Below are 21,527 nucleotides of genomic sequence, written 5' to 3' on the forward strand. Positions count from 1 at the left end.
AATAGAATTTTTCTTTGTGGACCTAAATGGGAATTGACTTTAAATTTTTTTTTAATATTAATTGTTTTACAGACTAGTGACAGTTCCAAGCTTTAAAATAATTTTATCTTCTATTCTAATACATCATGTGGAATGTTGTAATCACCTTCCAAAGTAAATAATTATTAGCTTATTATTAAAAGAGATATAATAAAAATCTATAATGTATCACAAGTTATGTAGATTTGTTCCTCTTTATATTATGCATGTAAATTTCTTTTTTTTAAATCGCTTAAGGGCTATTCTCAGATAATACATATTAATTTTAATGTAAAAATTTTTCCTTTTAATTCCTGACTACTAATATTGTTTTCCTTTATAATTTCCATTATAATCTTCTTTGCTTGTTGAATGTAATTGAATATATTTGGCACTATATGATATCTTTGCTACATTTTGACTTTTGGCATTGGTTTTTTTCATACCCTAAATAAAAAATTTTGCTAAAATATTACTTGCCAAAAATTTTCTTATTTTTAATTTTAATTTTTAAAAGCCCTTAAAGGTGCTTTTTCCGTTGGATCTTTTAGAAAGTGCTTAATTTTATGTTTTAATTTTATCTTATTTTTTTTTGTTTCTTAACTATAACAATTTTTGACACGGATCATGCAAAAGCATGGTTATGTTCTATTCAACGTTTTCACAATTCATTCAAACACAATCCATTTCGGTGTACCATTGATTTGTAGTGTATAAAAACGCCAATCATTTTACCTGTTTGATGAAATACTTGTGGGTTTGCGTGTGCATATTCTGAACTGAGTTCAGTGAGACTCTTGCACTTTCATTTGCAACTCTGTTGCATTTTGCTAGATATTTTCAATTTCAGGCTTCATTTCCGCTCTCTAAAATCGAACCAAAAAATCTCTCGATCTTTTTATGGTGGCTAATATAATCAAGAAAAGAGTTCTTTGTCAGAAACTAGTTATTTATCATGATCATGTAAATTCTTTCAAAATTATTTTGCATTTTGTTAATGTACATAGTGCTTAAAAAGTACTTAAAAGGTGCTTATTTTTTGTTGAAAGATTTAGCTATGCACCCTGATATTAGGAAACGTTTTTTATCTTTTACAGATTGGCTTGCCCCAATTTTCAGGCAGCAGTGGCAGCATATGTTGAAGATTGAGGAAGGGAGTGACATAGGGTGTGTATACTATATATTGTTTATCGACCACCACTTAATATTTGTATTAGAATTATATTTAAGTAGGTTTAGGCTCAAAATATTTTTAATTCTATGTAGATGATCAGAAAAAAACTAGTCAAAATTTTATATATGTATACAAATTATGCTAATACATTACTAACCTTGTCAGTTCGTGATAAAACACTGAAATATATTACCGGTCTTTAAAGAAAAAGGGTTGAAAGACACTGATCTAGTTAATCTGCAAATTAACTAGGGTGATCTGTGTTGAAGATCCAGAATTTTCCTAATTTAACTAGGTAATGTGAGTAAAATTTTTTTTATTTTTAAAGATCAACAGTTTTTTTTCCTTATACAATCAACTAATCTGTTGATTTGTTTGTTGATGCTACAGATGACAGAAAGGCTCCTGTGTGTTAGTAGGCAGTCTGTCCCTTGATGAAGTGCTGTCTTACTAACACACATGTCTTAAAATATTCTTCGTGTTTTGCTAGAATTGTATTTCTGACTTTCTAAATTAAAATAAGACAAATTTCGTTTTAGCTGCTTTTAACGTTTTTCCATTTTGATTTATTATTTTAAATATTATTGACTTATTTTATCTTTTCCTAAATTTATGTAAATCAGTTTCATTCTTTGATTAGATTTCCTTAAATGTAATAACATTTTAAAACATTTATAGCACAAAAACGGAACTTCTTTATTTTCCACTTTTTCTCAGAACAAATTATTGCTGAATCAACATTGTAAGAAAATTTTCTTATTTAACCTCATCCTTTTTTCAAAATTGTTTAAAATGTTTGTCATTTTACACTTCTTTTCATTATAAATCAGAAGCAAGTGCTTGACCTAAAGGTAAAACAAATGAAAAATAGTCTAGTATGTGTTTTACCAAAAAGCTGTCCTGATTTTTCTCCTGATTATTTTATAAAATTTTGTCCTAATTTTTATTTTAAATCACTACAAAGCCCACTTTTAATTCTTTGTATTATAATTTTTAACATGATTTAATGATTTATTTTATCAACTAATGCATAGATTGTTTGATTGTACTCGCTTGATTTTTAGATAGCAAAAAATAAATAAAAAAAGCATAATTTTAAGTGTTTCTATTGTTTCAGCGAAGGTCATGTTTTCACTTTAATAAGTGCACAATGTAGATAATGTGCTGATTAGTTAGGTCATATATCAAAATTTTCAAGTATATCAAACTTTTTTTGAATGGTGCTCCTTACACTATTGTATTGATATATTTTGCTTTGGCTTATATTGATACAATGTTAGGAAGCACAACTTTTTGTGGATATAATCGTGTGAGCTGATGAAGAGATTAAATCTTTTCATTATTGTATTTCCTAGCTTTTTAATGTATACATATATGTTTTAAACTATTTTATTTTTTAAAAAGTATTTTATTTCAATAATTTTTCTTCTTATCTTTTCATTAATCTTTATTATTTTTTATGTTTTCTCTTATATATATATGTATATAATACTTTTTAATGCAGCTAATCATTATCCTTTCTATACAATTCTTTTTAAGCATGGATTATCATATTTTATTTGTTTAATATTGTTTTTTTTTATTGTTTTACTAATATTAATACTAATTGTGAATTTGTTTCCCTAGCCCAATTGGAATTAATGAAGAAATTTTCAATCAGTATTGTTCCAGAATGGGAAGAGTTATTAAGCATGATAGAGAGGTATTATATTTCATATTTTGATAACGAATAATAATTTATTAATTATTTTATGCTTTGAGCTTGATAATTTATTATTATTGAACTTTTTGTTATTGTGGGAAGATAGGTACTTTTATAACTTCTTAAAGGGATCACTAATCTAAGTAATTTTTTTTTATTTATTACATTAACTATAATATTAATTATCATCTGTCTTATTATTGTAATTTTAAGACATATAAAAAATTTGTAGGTTAGTTCATAACTTCTTAAAGGCATCGCTGATCAAATTATTTTTTTCTTATTTATTTAACTATAATATTTTCACTATTCTGTATTATATGACTTACTATTGGGCTTTTTAGATTTATCAGAATTTAGCTATTTTAGCTAGATTTAGCTATTTAAAAATTTTTTTCTTTATTAACAATGTCATAATATTATAAATCATCTTTATTATCATGTGACCTTTTATTTTACTTTTTATTGTCATAAATAATTGTAGGTGAGATAGATATATTTATTACTTAAGGTGATCAGTAGCCAAATTAACTATTGTTTTCTTTATTAGCTAAGCAATATTATTGTATGGCTTATTGCAATTTTTTATAATCATAATTATTAGTAGGTTTGATAGTTATTTTCATAACTTCTTAAGTGATCAGTAACAGAGTTAACTATTTTTTTATTCATTAACTAAATCATATATTATCATTATGCTTTTTAGAATTAAAAGACTTTTGGCTTGTTCATTACCTCATACAGGGTCCACTTGCTTAAACAATTGTAATTTTATTTAATAATTATTCTAGTAAAAATCATATTAAATAATAGGATCAAATATTATCAATTATTCATATTGTTAAAATTAGCTTGATTTATTTAAAATGATTTTAAGCATTCCAGTATTATATTCATATAAATATTCGGGTAGAAATAAATATCTGGCTTTGTTTGTGCATCATGAATCCAAGTTATTTTCCAGCTATTTTTTTTGTGGCAATTATTGCTATGCATTAAAATTATGATTTAAAAATTTTGATTTTTATTACAACATGCAAATTTTTTTTATTCGGGTTATTATATTTTCGGGTAATTTATTATATTCGGGTAGAAATAAATATCTGGCTTTGTTTGTGCATCATAAATCCAAGTTATTTTTCAGCTATTTTTTTTGTGGCAATTATTGCTATGCGTCATAATTTAAAAAATTTCGATTTTTATTACAACATGCAAATTTTTTTAAGTAATTACATTCAAAATGACTTAATTTGAGTTCAATGCTGGAGCGATTGATGCCATACATTTTAGTATTGTACAAATCCATCAATTAAAATTTTTTATAAGTTTTTATTATTTATTTATATTTTTTAAAAGATATATTTTTTCTCCTATTATTCTATGGGTAAGAAATTGAGAAACATAAACAAATTTACTAGAAAGGTCAAAGCACATCAGAAGACATGTTGTCACATTTTTGATGCTCTGCAGAGTTGATGGTTCTGCTTTTTTTTTGGTAGCCCTACTTTAGAACACTTTATGGGAGAAGAGTTTAAAGAGGACCAATATCGCACACCCTCCTTCCATTTGCTGGATGATCTATGTGGTTGCCCACCCACTTACTGACTATAGCCAGTAATGCTTCTGGGTTGCCACTCCACAGGGAGAACATGGAAAACCTGTAAAATATAGGGAATTTAAAAATCAACTGAAATAACAGGAAGAGAAATTTTTATTTTTTCTTTACAAACTGGGAAAATACAGGGACAAAATGGTAATTTTGTTTCTTATTTCCGTCTTTTGAAAAATGGTGACCTCTCAAAGCATGGGGGTGTTTTAGTTATACTAAACTATTTCATTTACTAATGCATTATTTAAGTATGTCCAGCTGTTCCTTTTTTCTACTTAGTTTTTCCCTCAATTAAAATTAGTATAGTTAGCCCAATAATAGCTGGCACAAGAGCACAGTAATTATGTTTCCTTTTAATATATTGTGTATAATATGTTCAGGGAAAACACAGCGAATTTGTTTTTTACAGATATCAGTAGCACCCAACGCTTGACTTTGGTTATTTACTTGGAATCGTTTCTTTAGACTAGTCTACTGTGAGACCAGTCTTTATAAATTAAACATATCATTCAAATTTTAAAAATAAATGTGTTTTTTTTAAATCATTATTTATTTTTATTCAATTTTTAATAATAAAACCTTAACTATTTTTTGCTTGTAATTTTTTTCATTTAACGCATACTTTTTCCTTTTATCTTTAAAAATTTCTTTATTCATGGGAATGTTTTCCTTTTTTAGACGAATTGGAGGTGGACTGGATTTAATTATGGATTGGATCTTGTTGTAAACTATAGTAGAGGGTAATATTACATGTGCATTTTTTCTCTATTTTTTGCCAGCCAGATGGTCGAGCAGTTAGCGTGCCTGATTGCAAAGCTAATGGCTGCAGGTTTGAATCCTGCTCAGGGCACGGATGTTTCTCTCTGTGTGATGTGTGAATGTGGCCTACACTATGAACGTGTGTCAAGGGTAACATTGCTCGCCTCCGTGAATTTGCTTCACAGGTGACCACCGGGTCACGATAAATGAGCTACACTTCCGGTAACTTAAATGACAAAGAATGATAAGTTCAGTGCCTGACGCTAAACAAAAATTATTTATGATACTTTTTTAAAATTTATAATATTTTAAAAATATTTGTAATAAATATATGTCTTCCATAACTTTATGATACACAATGCAGTCTTATCCAAAATTTTACCCTGGTTTGTACATTAAAGTTACGCATTCTATGAGAATACTCTTTTAATATTCAGAGAAAAGTGAATATTAAAATAGTGTAAATAGTTTTAGTTCATATTTTCCTTTATTTTTTCTGAATTAAGAAAACAAAATTTTTATCCACTCTAATATTCAATACCCTAAAATTATGCTGCATTGTTTTTTTTTCTTCTCGGTAACGGCATTTTCTGAACTTTCGTTCTTCACCTTGGAAGATGCCGGAAGCGTTGCTAATTTAACGTTACCCAGTGGGCACCCGTGAACCTAAGTCACGGAGGCGAGCAACATTATTCACGCCGCATTGCCACAAATACTCTTTCATAGGGTGGGCCACATTCACACATCACACACAACAGATGACTGCACAAGGAGAGAAACATCCATGCCCAAAGCAGGATTCGAAACATCAGCCATTGGCTTCGCAGTCAGGCACGCTAACTGCTCGGCCACCTGGCCGGCTATGATGCATTGTAGGGCATTATATGTTTAATATGATGATGATTTTTGACTAAATGGTATTTTAAACCTCTCACTGAAAGTTTTTGATCTTTGTATGACCTAAAAAGAAATGAAGTGAAATTTTTAGAAGCCACTTTTATTAGTATAAGTAAGAAAGCATATTAATTTTTACTACTAATTATAGTTTGTGTATCTAGATTATTATTCCTTACTTAAGTAGACATGTCAGAAATATTTCTGTATCAATTTAAAAAATTATATATATAAAGGAATTAGAAAGAGAAAAAACTTTTGATCTTAAGTCTTTAGCCTACAAAAATGCAATCTTGATAGTTTCGGGAATTGACCTGAATCAATCGACAGTATTTGAAGTTATGAAATCCAACGATAAATTTTTTTTTGAGTAAAATTCCTTTTCTTATGAATTTTTGTGAATTCTGTAAATATAGTTAAGATATGAAGAAAGTTTTTTGTATTTTGTGAAAGTTTGAAGAGCAAAATATTATGATATAATATGATATAATAATTTAAACTAACTTTAAAAGCAAGAGCAAAAATGTAACTTACAGGAGTTTTTAAAATAGTCATCAGCAAGTTTATCAATTTCCATCCCTTCAGTTAGCACACAATCACTTTCCTTTTGAAAAACCCACTATAAAAAGATTTGTAACATTAGTAAAATAAAAACAACAACCACTATCTAACAAGGCCTTGTAGTGGGACATCTTTTTTTTTTTTCTTTAAGGAAAATTCGAATATTTTTAAATTAGTAAACATATATTTGATTACAAAATGGGAAAATTACAAGTAAAAAATGATAGTTTTCTCATTATTAAGTACAATTAATGCTCATTCAAGTATTATGCTAGCACTTAGCAGTGGGGGTTTACATTTGCTTATTTTTGCGGACAAGTGAAGAGGAGGAGTATGAGCAATGAGACATTAAAATCTTCTTATTTTCAACTTCTTTTAAAAAAATAATAAACTGAAAAAATTTACACTTGGAAAAATTCAAATGTGGGGAAAGAAAAATTGAAAAAAAAAAATTCCTTAAATAAATCTCAAAAAATTTGATTGGAAAATATTCAAAAATCAAATATTTTTTAATCAGTTTTATGCAATTCTATTTTAAAATCGTTAGCATTGACAAGAGAAAGAAAACAATCATCAAGTATCTTTTCTCAAAATCTATTACAAAATATGTTGTTTTTTCAATTGCACAAAAGTGTATTGATTACTCGTTTCACAGTAAACAAATTGATGTTTACAACTTTTTTTTACGTTTAGTATAAAATTATGTACTAAATTTATAAAAACGAGATAAACAATGTTAAAGTACATGATTAATCATACAAAACAATTTCTAAAAATTAACAGCATTAACACCGATTTAAAACAGAAATTAAGCATAGTATTGAGAAAAAAATAAATGATATATAAAAGGAATTTATAACTTGAACAAAACAAATAAATTTCTCATCTTAGGATAATATAACAATTTAAAAAGCAATTACCTGTTTGAGTAGAAGGTATATGGAAAATTCCGTTTGTATCACAATGAGATCAGCGATTTAATAAGGCTAGTCATCAAATCACAAATAGAATAACAAAAATTCAGAGTTAATGCTGAAACACATTTAAAAGCCCTTTTAAAGAAGAAGAAAAAAACAAGAGTTTCTGATTTATAGATTTTATTTTCTGATAAAAATACACAATGCATTGGAGTACTGTAATTTCACGGAGATACTCCTCAGCGGTATTGATTTAAAACTTGAAAATTTAGTAAGAAGGCGTATCTAACCTATGGGTATGACTTTTCTTTTCTTCTTTAGAAAATTTTGCTTTTTAGAAGCCCCACTGAAAATTTCATCATAATTTTTTTCAATAAACCTATTTTGCTCTGATTCAGGGAGTTCTGATTTTAAAAGATTTTAAGTGAAATGATATGTAAATATAGAGATATGTGATATCTAAATAAATTATTCTTTAATTTTCCTTTTGAACAAAAATTGTTTAGCTTTATCGTTTATTTCTAAAGCAATATTCTGGATTGCTGATTTAAAAGTAAAATCGTTTCATTTTTATTTTTAACAATTTTAATGGTTTTTGATATATTAATTATTTTATTAATATTTTAATGGTAACTACAAATTAAAATTAGCAAAACTTAGTTTTACTTGGAAAGTTAATGAAATCTATTTTGTATACCAGGATTGTTTCTATTTTTTTGTATATTCAATATCCTTTTATTCGTTTTTATTTAACTATTTAAATTATTGCATTGTTAGAACATGTGTTAAGAATTAGTAGTCAGGAGTTAAAAGGAAAAATTTTTACATTAAAATTAATATGTATTATCTGAGAATAGCCCTTAAGCGATTAAAAGAAAAAAAAATTGCGTGCATAATGTAAAGAGGAACAAATCTGCGTAACTTGTGATACATTATAGATTTTTATTATATCTCTTTTGATAATGAGCTAATAATTATTTATTTTGGAAGGTGATTAGATTAAATTATTTTAGATTAAATTATTTTAGAAGATTAAATTATTTTAAAGCTTGGTACTGTCACTAGTCTGTAAAACAATTAATATAAAAAAAAAATTTAAGTCAATTCCTACTTAGGTCCACAAAGAAAAACTGTATTTTAATTACTTTTTATTAAATAATTACAATTTTTTCTCTCATATAAACTAAAATTAATTAATTAAATTTAATGAATGAATTAATGTTTGAAAAAACTGTATTAACATTAAGTGTCATCCACTACAAATTTTAAAAATTTTTATTTGAACTTGAGTGGATGAATAAAAAGTATTTTATTAACGATTGAAAATTTGAACAAGATGAAGAGTGTGAACTAATAGTAAGAATTAAACAATTTTTGAGCAATGGAATTGAACAAACTGATTTATTACACACTATTTACTTACCACCAGGTATTATATTGTCACGCTCAATTATAGTCAAATCCAGTGAGTGACTGATTAAATTTCTCAATCTTAGAGCAAAGAAGGACTCTTTATATTTTTCTCCCTCTTCAGTCATAAGAAATGGCATTGTATCTACAAAAAAATAGAAGAGTAAAAAGATTACAAGCAAAAAAGATTGTTAAAAAAAATTTGAAATTTAAAAAAACAATCTAAAGATGCTGCAAAATTATAATACATACAACTATACATTTATGGTAACTATTATGATAAGTTATGATAACTCACAGTTATGATAACTATATTGTATAGACAAAATTGAAAATTGTTTTTGGTAGAGTGAAATAAAGATAATCATAATAATTAAATAAATAATCCCAAAAAACTGAAGTGGTAAGATATTACCTGATTAAAAAGCTTTATTTGCTTCGAAAATGTATTAAAAGTAAATAATAGTACATTTTCAAGCGATTCGAAAATAAAAGCAATTCGAAAATGTAAGCAATTCGAAAATAAAAGCTCATTTTCAAGACTCGCCAGATGTGAATCAGAAGAAACTAAAAGTGATTTGAAAAATTAAAACGTAAAGTTTGCCAATGGAAAAATAAAGATGAGAAAGAAAACTAGAAAAACCTCGATAACCGAGAAAAAAAGCACAGTGGGCGAGTGTTGCAAATTAAGGTAAAGTGCATTTTCATGCTCTATGAAGAGGTGGTGTTGAGGAACTAATGTCGAATCAACATTCATATCAATAATGAATAATATTATTTTAATAACTTTTATTTCTTATCATTCACATTTGGCAAGTCTTGAAAATGAGTGCCTATTTTTAAAGCACTCAAAACCTGTTGACTGTTATTCACTTTTTTTGATATTTTTGAAGTGTTTAATTGGATAAAATAATAATAATTATCCATGTTGAACATTTTTCTTATTGTAACCTTTTAACTTATTGTAAAATAAGAATTGTTTAACTGAAGCATCATCATCATTGAATGTGCCTTTTTTTCACATTTAGAACCGTTTCATTATCCAGAGTGCAGGAGGCTTCAAACTTAAGGCACAATTATGAATATCGAACACTAATAGAACTCATGTATAAAGACAAAAAACGACACATTATGTATAGTATTGGTGTTTATTCTCTTGACAAGAATGGTAAAGTTTACCGCAAACAAAAAACTGGACTTAAAAGTGTTATGTTGGAATTTGGAAAAGTGAGTTCTTTACTTTTATGTCTCTAGCAGTTTTTTTTTCTCTATTAGGATTTCATTTTGTTCGCAAAATATTAAATTTACAACTTTTCCAACAAGAAATATATCGATATGAAAGGAATTTGCCCCATTAAGCTCTTTATTGTTTTATTCTAAGATTAGGCATTTTATTTTGCCCTTAAATGTTATATTGTGGAAATACCAGAAATGTCAGAATGTTGGCAAGGCCAGAAAATTGTTTTTTTTTTCTTCAGGTTTTAGGTTTTAAAGGTAATCAAAATTAAAACATGCATTACTCAATTAAAATATTAATTAAATAAATAATAAATAACATCAATTTTTGTACAATAATGATTTGCTTTTATTTAAATAACATTGAATTGAGCGAAGAATGTTTTGTATGATAAAATAAATATCACTTAAAAAATATCTTTGGAAAATTAAAAAGTAATACATATGATAAATTGATCTTCATGAGTTACAAAATTTTTTTCTCCTCTTTTTTTTAATTATGGGAAAGACATTTAGACATTTTTTATTCTAAAAAATAGTCTATAGTTACTGAAATCTGTTAGATTATCAGAATTATATTTATACTAAAATATAAAAAAAAAAAAGTAGTTTGAATTTTCTTTAAAATTCATATTCAAAAATTTATTAATAATTAATTTTATACTCTAAAGAAATTTCAATAATGAATTACTGTTTTTTTTTTTTTCTTTCTCCAAATCCGAATAACTGCAAATAAATGAAGCTTTGAAAAATCATTGTTTGGAAGTGAGCCGTGAGAGGAAATTTTTACCTTTAACGCTGAAAGGGACACCAGTATGTCCATGTTGGTTTTCCGAACCCTAAATTATTAAAAAGCTGACTATAATATTTTTCATTTATTATTTTTATTTTATATTATTTAGGTGCCTAGAAACACTGTGTTATTTAAGCAGCTATTTTCATGCTTTAAGCTACTAAAAGCAACTAGTATTTTGTTCATTCTTTTTTTCTGTGTGGCAACCCTGTATTATTATATAGCTTGTATTTTATATACAGTATATATATATTTTTTTCTTCTGTTTTGCATTATTATCTAATTATATTTGTCTTAAATCACTGAAATATTATTAATAATCTTCAGAGTTCTCCCTAGGAATGAAAAAGGCAGGGTGCTTTCTCATAGAAAAGAGCACTCACCCCCATTAAAATTTATCAGAAGAAGTTAATTGAAAGGAAAAAAATAATAATTAATTGATAAATTTTTTTTTATTATACTGTAAGTTGAAAAGTATGAGGAAATGAACAGTTAAAGGTGCATTTTTAAATAAAAGGTACTTATTTAAAAAAATAATTCTGAAATTGAAAATAACTAAAAAATTCATTTACATCCTCCCTCCCCAAAAAGAGAAACCATAAATATTATTGTAAAAATAACTATAAACTGAGATAATTTTACGAGTGTGTAATTATTATTAAAAAGGTATTTATTCAACAAAACTAATTCTGAAATTAAAAATAACTAATAATTCATTATAATCCCCTACCCTGCCAAAAAAACTAATAAAAATTTAACCAGTTGAGAATAATGCTAATAAAATAAATATTTGCGCTAATATTGCTAATAAAATAAATATTAAGCTTGCTTAACAAGTGAACTGATTAGAATTAGATTTTAGTTACTTCCTGTTATTTTCAATATGTTAGAAAAATATACTTTTCCTGAAAGAAATCTTAACTCTGGTTAACAGTTAAAAAACTACGGTGTGTCTAGGTGAATCTATTGAGGACACCAGGTTTTAATTGGTGTGAAGAGATTATCATTTATTTTTTTCACAAAGGGCAAAGGTGATGTGTTTATAGTTATGAAAGGGTGTATGCCCCTTCTAAAAACGCTTAGGGAGAACACTGAATCTTTTTAAAAGAACTTTTTTTTAATACTAATTAACGCATTAATTTGTGGTCTCATGAACTGTTTTTAGCAAAAATCTGTTATGACTTTTGAGTGTGACATGAAGTTTCCCATCTTGTTCAGTGCCAACTTCCTAGTTACCACTCCGCCAGATATAGCCAATGAAAATAAACTTCAGGGAACAACATCCTCAGTGCAATAATTCCTGTAAGAAAGTTTCTTTTTTTTCCCTTAAGATGTTAAATTTTAAAAATCTAATGAATCTCATTTAAATTAAAGTACCTCACTAGCTAAATCTCTTTTACATAATAATTGTCAATATGCTTTTTTTTTAAGTGTTTAATTAATTGTAATACAACATAACGCATTTTTAAATATTGTGATTTATATACAGGAGATTTTTATAACGCAGAAATCTAATGAATCACATTTACATTAAAATACTTGACCAACTAAATCTCATTTAAATAATAATCGTCAATATGCTTTTTTTTTTAAAAGTGCTTAATATGTGAATAGTAATGCAACATAATATATTTTTCAATATTGGGATTGAGATATGTAAGATTTTTATAAAGCAAACTTTTGAAACACAGGGCTTTAGGTTTCATGGAATTTTATTATTAACTTGTCAAACATTTTAATTTTTACTTTGTAATCCTAACTTTTTTTATTGAAGCAAAAAGTTTTAGTACAATCTGTTTGTAATACTAACAAATTGAAGGCTGTCTGGCAAACGTCTTAAGTGAAAAAGTAATTGCGCTAGATTAAAAGACATTTAATCGAATCAAAAATCAGCCATCTATTAACACGCACACCCTGCATTAATATTTTTAAACTGTGGTTATAAAATTTTATTTCCATGTAATAGATGTGTATATTGGTTGATAAGGAGGGAAAAAATAGCTTAGTATGAAAGTTTTTAAAAGTGTCGCTATGGACAATTACAGCATCCTTTATTTTTTTTATTTTCAATCCTAACTTATTGGGAATTCTATCCTGAAACTGAATATTTAACTGTGTTTTCCTCAAGCGTTTATTTATTTACGTATTAAACACTTACATTGCTCCAAAAGGCCTCTGTAAGTTATCAGTGTTTTCACTACAGCGCGAGAACGCGAGAATCTCGCATATTTTTTTATATTCTCGCATTAAAAAATGATTACCGCGAGAAATTCGCGCATTCTATAAACCAATTTCAAAATTCGCGAATTTCTCGCATTTTGAAAAAAATTTCTCATTTGCGCCATTTAGAATAAAATCCGTTTCACTTTTCTTCCTGGATCTTTTATTATTTTCAACATCTGCCCCATTATCTAGCTTCCCTATTTACCAGTATTGTTCAGAACCTTTAAGAACAACAGAACACCATCCTTCCGAACCACGGAACCTCTTTCAGAACGCATTTCTCTGCAACCACGTGTTTACCGTAGGTAAGGTTTCTTCATGTAAGACGTTCAAATTTTTTGCTCGTTAATGTAAGATGGACAAATACCTTGTAAAGCCAATATCTTCTACTCCGAAACGGACAAATGAAAATGAAACAAATGTGAGTAGAAACGATCAAAACGAAACAAATACGTATTTGAGCAACCTAATGAGAATAGCTGATGAAAAAGTAAATGTAGAACATTTTCCATATGATGATGCAGCAAAAATATTCAATGCTTTAAAAATTAGAAGATGTTAAAAATGCATTATAATTAAAGAAATTTTTTTTTTCAAGTCTCTCTGTGTTTTTTTTTTTTTTTAATTTTTGAAATCTCACTTAACTTTTTGAAATCTGACCCTGTTTTTGAGAAAGGGTGAGAAATTCTCACCCATTTTTTTTCTGAGATGAAAACACTGGTTATACAATCAAAAACAATTCCTGATTGGTTAATTATGCTATCCCTGATTGGTTATGACGTCACGAGTGCTGAAAGAAAACATGACGCCTCCATCTGCTAAGGCTATTTCAATGCTTATTTAGTTTTGATATCACTAATATCGTCTGAACATTCTTTGTATATTACTAGAAAAAAGTTTTGTGAATTAAATTTGACAAAATTAATTTAATTGACAGTGTGGGCAAAATGAAAAAATGATTTTGAAATCGTCAAACTTTATCGCTAAAATAGTTATTCAGCTTTTCACATAGTTATTCAGCTTTTCAAAATTTATTTTTGGATGAAATCAGTGGTGTTAAAGTTCTCAGAAAATATTATTTTATTCTACTTATTTTTTAAGTTAAAACAATGCTCAATTATAGCCTAATTACTTAATTAAAATCAGTCGGAGATAGAATAAATATAGGGTGGATGATTTTATTATCCGGTATTGCATTAAAAAATCCGTGTTTTCATAAATCTAGTCTAATGAAAAACAACGATCCATCATTGTTATATGTGCTAATTTTAAATATACCAGTAATAAAATTTCGATTTTTTTTCCTTCCTTTTACTAGAGTTATTTTTATTTTTTTTAAAGTAAATATTTACTAATGCAGCTTATTTTTAATTCTTTCACTATGTATTAAATATTTAAATACACAAATTCTGAATAAATAGGAATTTAGTTATAGTTGGAAATTATTTTTATTTTTAAATTTATAAAATTTAATTCCTCTTTTTGCAATATAGTATCTACAAAGTATGGTTATTGATAACTTTTCTCCGTATTTCTGCAAACTATTTGTGAGTGTTTGTGAAGAAGAATTCTAAAATAGTAAAATTAATGCATTATACATTTTAATCAAAAGAAATTTAATTTAAATAGGTGAAAAAAATCTCAAATTAATCATTCGGTGCTGAAAATGAAGCAGCACTTTCACGAATCTACTTCATTGAAACATATCTGTCCATCATCATAATCACCGTTACAATCTTATTCTTAAAATTTCACTTAATGAAATTTAATTAGCCACATAATTTCAGAGAATATCATTAAGCTAGACGTTTTTGTTTCATTAAAGCTAAAGAATTAAAAAAAATTCTCCAAAATTAAAAGAAATTCTAATTTTGATATCGTCCTCAACATTTTTATTCTTTGAGTAAATAGGAATTTTGCTATATCGAATTTTTTTTTATATATATATTTATACAATTTAATTCTTGTTTCTGTTTTGCAGAACTAAATAAATGCATATTCTTTATTTAAATACTCTTAAAACATAGATTAATGTTAATTAAAATAATGTGAATTAAATCAACTGGAATAAATTAATTTCTTTTTTTTCTTTTAATTTATTATTTTTTTCTTTTTCCAAAATCACAATGATCATAATTTTTTCCAAAAGACTGCTGCAATGCTGAAGATAATTCCCTGCATTAAATTCAAACTAGAATAAATACATAAACAAAATTAATAACTTAAGCTTTCCTATATTTTTAAAAGTTAAAACTATTCTTTATAAAAAATTTATTCAACATTTTTTTTCACTTAAAATGAGAATAAATCTTCCAAAGGAATTTGAAATATATTTTTAAATTAAGATTGACACGGTTAAAAAAAATGAAAGAACAAATTTATTTTGTATTTGTAAGGCATCATTTTTATAAGTTATATCAGACATCCATAATTCATGCTAACACCTTTTTTAATGAACTAGAAAATTTCGTCAACTATTACCAATGTTATAGTGTATACCATTGAAATTTAAAATATTATAAAAATACGTTGTATTAAGCCCACATTTTAATTATAAATTAGAGCACAATTTATTATACATATCTTCGTTCTCACATAGTTATTTACCATCTTAAATAGTTGGATTTAATTACGAAAATTCAAACGAAACCAAGAACGCAATGGCTTTCTCACCACAGTGACTATAAACGAACGGCAGATGGGCACGGGTGACGTCAATTCATGAATAATTATGCGACTTCCCGTTTCAGACTAGCACGAAAGTGTTTTTTCCTTAAGAATAGCTAAATAATTAGTGCTCTTAGAAAAGTAATGAAATGTTTTCTGGTAGTTTTGAGGGATTCTGAATCCATTAAGATTTTTTTTAAAAATTGACTGTAACTGTCCATTCAATGCATTAGTTCTATTAATAAATAGTTCACTAATCTGTAAGCTCTTATTATTTTAAATTAATTTTTAAGAAAGAAAAAGAAATATAGAAATAAAAATATTTAGAATTTTTTGTACGGTAAATTAGGTGGGAATTATAGAGGCTACACGAAAAATAAAAGTAAAGAAACTGAAAGAAATAAAACTTTAATAACTTGTGATGATTTCATCATTTTTGACAAAAACTATCTTTCGATTCCACTTTCACGATGCAGTTACTTTCGTTGCAATAAAAACGTTGTTAGCACTGCAACACTGATGCTTATTTTTCAGTATATTTTCAAATTCTGTTACAAGAAATTTATTTACTATCTTTATTTTTTTTTTATTTATTTGCTTTAAATGCTGATTACTAGAGCCCGGATTTTGATGACCTAAAAAATCTCAACTAATGCCCTTAAAAAGTGCAAAAAATGCCCTTAAAAAGGGCAAAAAATGCCCTTAAAAATGCAAAAATTGCGCAAAAAATGCCTTAAATAAAGTAAAAATATTGAATTAAAAAAATGTTTTGCTCTTTAAAATTATTATGAGTCATTTAAAAAATATAAAGCAATGCAATACTTGTTCTACGTTCATTAAAGTTTGAAAAATATGTTTTATATCCTAAAATAACAAAAAAAGGAAAATATATTGACACCAAAATATTTTTATTTTGTATAGAAACTTTAATGGATATAACAACTTCCATCTCATAATATTACTAAATATCAGAATTACATTGGATTATTAAATGTTTTTTGATAATTTGAAATGTAAACGAGCGTCTCTTGTCTGAAAGTAAATTTTCATTCCTGCAGAAGCTTCTTTCAACGTCTACTGATGTTATAGGTGTGTACTTGAAAAAGACGGTCTCACTTACTGACAATTCTTCTTCAATTTGAAAAGATTTTGCTTCACCCGTTAATATCCTATAGCTTTTCTTCATTGTTTGGAAGCCAGTGTAATAATGAAAATTGATACAAAATAATAAAAATTGGAAAAAATTAACCAAAAACTTTAAAAAATGCATTAAAATGCAAAATACGCCCCAAAATTTAAAGAAAAATGCCCTATAAATCTAAAAAAATGCTCTAAAAGACAATAAATGTCCAAAAATGCAAAAAAATGCAAATGTCATCAAAATCCGGGCCTTACTGATTACTTTTTCATTCCAGAAAACACTGATTACTGCTGCCAAATTCTTAAAACGTGAATCTCATTTGTAATATATCAGCATCATTTCAACTACTGTGTGTAGTACTTCCATGTGTGTTATTCAAGTACCTGCAGAGTGTTTTGATGGAAACTGCATTTACTGGTGCTTCCAAATAAATAAATATTGTTTAATAATTTTTTTCTTATTTCCATGAAAATGTATTAAAATATTGTCTTTCAGGCTTCTTTCAGCTTTTATTTTGGGAGAGATATTGTTTAATGTCATTCCATTTGTAGGATTATTTTCATTTAGAGCTTGATTGTTCAAACTATGAAACCATATTCTTTTGCTTTGAATACTAATATAAAAATAGCAACATGCATGTTTTATACCATTTTTCAGTTTAATTTACTTATACTTAATAGAATCTATTTAAATTTGGGCATTTCCACCAATTAATGATTTCATATTTTAAGACTTGAGAGCATAAAGCAAACAGTTAAAAAGAAGAGAAAAAATTGAGCAGTTCTGATAATTTTAGTGAAAATAATTTTGGTGTTGCTTTACACTTACACTTATTCTAAATTTTATTTAGTAACTTTGATAATTTATAGTAATTTTAAAACTGGGTGTTAGGGACGTAACGCAATGTAGCAGCCAGTTTTACATTTTTATAAAAATTATAAATTTCTGAAAGTCTCTAAAATCTGGTAAAAGTGTTAATAACACAAAAACTTATTTTTAATAAAATAATTAGAACTCAAATTTATTCAACTGAAGTACATGCTTCTGAAATACGGGAATTGTTCTCTTGCCATTATCCAGACTGTGATTTGTAATTGCTTAATGATATCTATTGCAACAATAATTCACTACTTTAAACAGAATTTTTTAAATATATTTGAAAGATGTATAAGCGTATTTTTTTGTTGTAATTTGTTTAAAATTTAAAATTTTTTTGATATGTTAGCATATTTATCGTACAAAAGTGAACCTTTTCTATGAAGGATTAATTTCTAACAAGTGTCATTAAGAAAATTTTTGTTTTAACTATCTAATAGCTTTTACACAGAATAAAATTCTTATTAAAATTTCAGCTTAACTAAAGCAATTCTTTTTTTTAAATAAATAAAAAAAAAACTAAGGTTTTAAGGAACTTTTGGTTGTTTAAAAATAAATATTTTGTTTGCACATTCTCACATTTTTGGAAGATATTCACTCTTGGACTATAAATTAAACTCTCATCCCCAGTGTTTAAGGAAATTTTTTTTCTTCAAATAACCTCCATGACAGAACCACGGCGACATTGTCGCAGAAAGCTACTAAGTTCTTACAGAAAGATTTTTTTTCGAAAAGTAGAAGAAAAAAAATTCTTTTCATTCGAAATTTGCACATAATATTGGAATCGTGCATTAAGATATTCACTTTTTGATGTGCTCAGTTTACGCCGATCAAATCGTAAATCTATGTAATGTTTTGATTGTATTTTCGGCAGTTATTGATATTTATTTTTACGAGGATTTTAAATATACCGATATATTTCAAACAAATATGAAAAATTCTAATCATGCATTTGAATATTTACTTTTAAGGCAATAATTCTATTGAATTTTTGGCCGTTATTGCTAGCGATTTCTAAATAGTTTTTGAATCCGATATTTTTTATACAATATTATTTATTACGACAATCTAATCTCGAAGCGAAGCACGCATTTGAGGAGTTCGATTCGCGTAATTTCGCCGTCGATCTCCTTTTCGGCAATTATTGCTACGAATTTAATGATTATTATTATTTTTTTAGTGAGATTATTATTTACAAAATGCGAAGAAGGAAATAACTTGTGTGCCCCCCGCCAACACAACGCGTCAATATCACCCATAATATTAAAATAAAAAATTATTACATGTTCAATTAAAAAGAATATATATATGTATATATAGTTTTTTTTCTTTTCTGAACACAGCGGTTTTGTTATTCTAAATAATTAACATATATGTTAGTTATTATTAAAAGTATCTTGCAGAAAAATATTAGAGCTAAAGAGTTTTATTGCAGATAGCCCTAAAAAATTTTGCCACAGGGCAAATAACTAAACTATTTATTAAGTTTGCTGAACGCTGGAATGTATTACCTTTTAAGCAGTGATTAATTAATGCTTATACCAGGGAGCAAGATCTTGTTATTTATTTCTAAATTGAAATATTACATAGATAACAAGCATTAAATATTTTTCTGAAAACTTTAAATGTTTATAAGATTGTTTTATTAAGCGTAATTTATGTATGTTAAAATTTCTATAGTTATTTATTGACTCACTTTTTTTGTTCTTTCTATATCAGTCCAGTTATCATTAGTTCAGTTATAAAAGTCATATTACTTGCACATACACAATTTTTAAATACTAATTATTTTTGAGTTCTTCAAAATCCTTTTTTTGTTGTTAAAAGAATTAAAAAACAATTGTTTTGAATTTGTTATAATATGGTACCAAAAAAATATCCTATCAAATTTATAAGATTGGTAAATATTTTTAGGAGTTTCAAACGCATTTTTTTGTTTAAAAAAATTAATAAACTTGTATTTTTATTGTAATACAGTAAAAGGTTTTAAAGTCGATTTTTTTTATATATATTTATGTGTACTTATAGCAAAACTAGTATCCTTATTAATATTAAAATATAAAAAAAATAATAATGATAATAAAATAAAGAGAGAGAAAGAGAACATACAGTTTGTAATGCAATATCTTAATATAGCTATCTTAGTGAATGATGTTTATTTAAATTTTAAAAGATTTCTTTATAATAAGTTTGTTGCCTAAACGTATTTAAAATAATTGTTATTTATAATTCCATATTTAACTGAGAGTTGATTTAAATGTTATTAAATAATCATAACGTAATTTAGTGCTGATTTTGATTATTTTGTATTTTTAGAAGTATCTACATTTTTTTTTTTTAAATTTATTATTTAACATAATTTCTTTATTAAGAGAATAATTATGTTGTAATCATTTTGTATTTATATTATTTTTTTTTAAGTAAATTTGTAATTTGAAGTTTTTGCACTATATATTGTTATAAAAGTGCAATTTATTCTACCAAAGTTGCTTTCATTTTTTTCCTGAATGTTGTCAAAAATTATTTTTCAGTTGAAATAAAAAAAACTTTTCTATATTTATATATATATATCACAGATTAAGAGTAATATTTTTGTGTTAGCCAACAAATTGTACAAATAAAATATTAAAATGATCAGCATTTTATGATACTTGTACATAGTTACTTTTCTCGGCAGAAATAAAATAATTTATAAAATATTTAATGCATTGTTAATTTTGAATTGGATTTTATAAAAGTTTTTAAGTGGCCACACTTTATGGCATAAATGAAAAATATCTCAATAATTGTGTGGCATTTATTGTGTCCCAAATTCTATGTCAAAATATTGTTATAAAATTTATTTATAATACACAACACAGTGTCTTGTTACTGAACATAATTCTGTGAATAGTATGTCAATTTCCTCTGTTTCTATGCTATTTGAAAATATTGTTGTAACATTTTTGTTGTATTAACACGCTAATTCTCTAAATGCGTTTTGTGATTTGAGCATAAGTGCATTTTTTTTAATATTATTTATGGTATTTGTTTTTCAAATTGAAAAATTAGTTTTTATTATTCTCTTAAACGCAAAGTTTGGAATTCACTGACTTTGTGACTATGGATTGCAATAAAAGCTTTTACAATGTTCTTGCTAGAAATAATTTTTTTTATAAAATTATATTTGTGTGTACACATTATTTGGATTATATTTATTATATTAAACCTAATTCGTAATCAAAGTAATATATTAGTTTATAATAAATTCAGAGAATATATGTTCAAATATTTAAAAGTTTTGGGAACTCTTGTTTTAAGGAATTGACCCATTTGTGTGAAAAAGATAATTGAATAAAGCCCGAATATTTCAAACTTTTTCATAAAGCATCAATGATTCAGTTAATTCCTTACATTTGATAATATTTATGTACCTATAATAATAAACCTCTTTAGATAATTTCAAATTGCATTAACTAAAAAATTAAGCCTTTTATGCTATTTTTTAAAAAAAATATTATCTTGAAGTGTGTTTATATATATATATATATATATAAATATATATATA

At 26.0% G+C, this 21,527-nt stretch overlaps 1 protein-coding gene and 1 long non-coding RNA gene across 2 annotated transcripts in view; one reads left to right on the forward strand and one right to left on the reverse strand.

Moving 5' to 3' along the window:
- The window catches only part of LOC107437253 (germ cell-less), a 35,285-nt gene extending 14,173 nt beyond the window's left edge, over window positions 1-21,112 (forward strand). Inside the window, exons 10-15 of the mRNA XM_043046977.2 lie at window positions 1,116-1,185; window positions 2,819-2,894; window positions 5,182-5,243; window positions 10,073-10,271; window positions 12,239-12,375; window positions 17,379-21,112. Of these exons, the coding sequence (XP_042902911.1) occupies window positions 1,116-1,185; window positions 2,819-2,894; window positions 5,182-5,243; window positions 10,073-10,271; window positions 12,239-12,370 (539 nt within the window). The 3' untranslated portion in view covers window positions 12,371-12,375; window positions 17,379-21,112. The remainder of the gene's footprint in view (window positions 1-1,115; window positions 1,186-2,818; window positions 2,895-5,181; window positions 5,244-10,072; window positions 10,272-12,238; window positions 12,376-17,378) is intronic.
- Window positions 4,268-7,720, reverse strand: LOC110282541 (uncharacterized). The gene is made up of 3 exons (XR_002376682.3): window positions 7,638-7,720; window positions 6,691-6,775; window positions 4,268-4,552 (listed from the first exon to the last, which is right to left on the reverse strand). It is a non-coding gene; the product is annotated as an uncharacterized lncRNA (long non-coding RNA).
- Window positions 21,113-21,527: the final 415 nt, after the last annotated feature.

This window comes from Parasteatoda tepidariorum, chromosome 3, assembly GCF_043381705.1.
Source record: "Parasteatoda tepidariorum isolate YZ-2023 chromosome 3, CAS_Ptep_4.0, whole genome shotgun sequence".
Taxonomy (NCBI): Eukaryota; Metazoa; Arthropoda; class Arachnida; order Araneae; family Theridiidae; genus Parasteatoda; species Parasteatoda tepidariorum.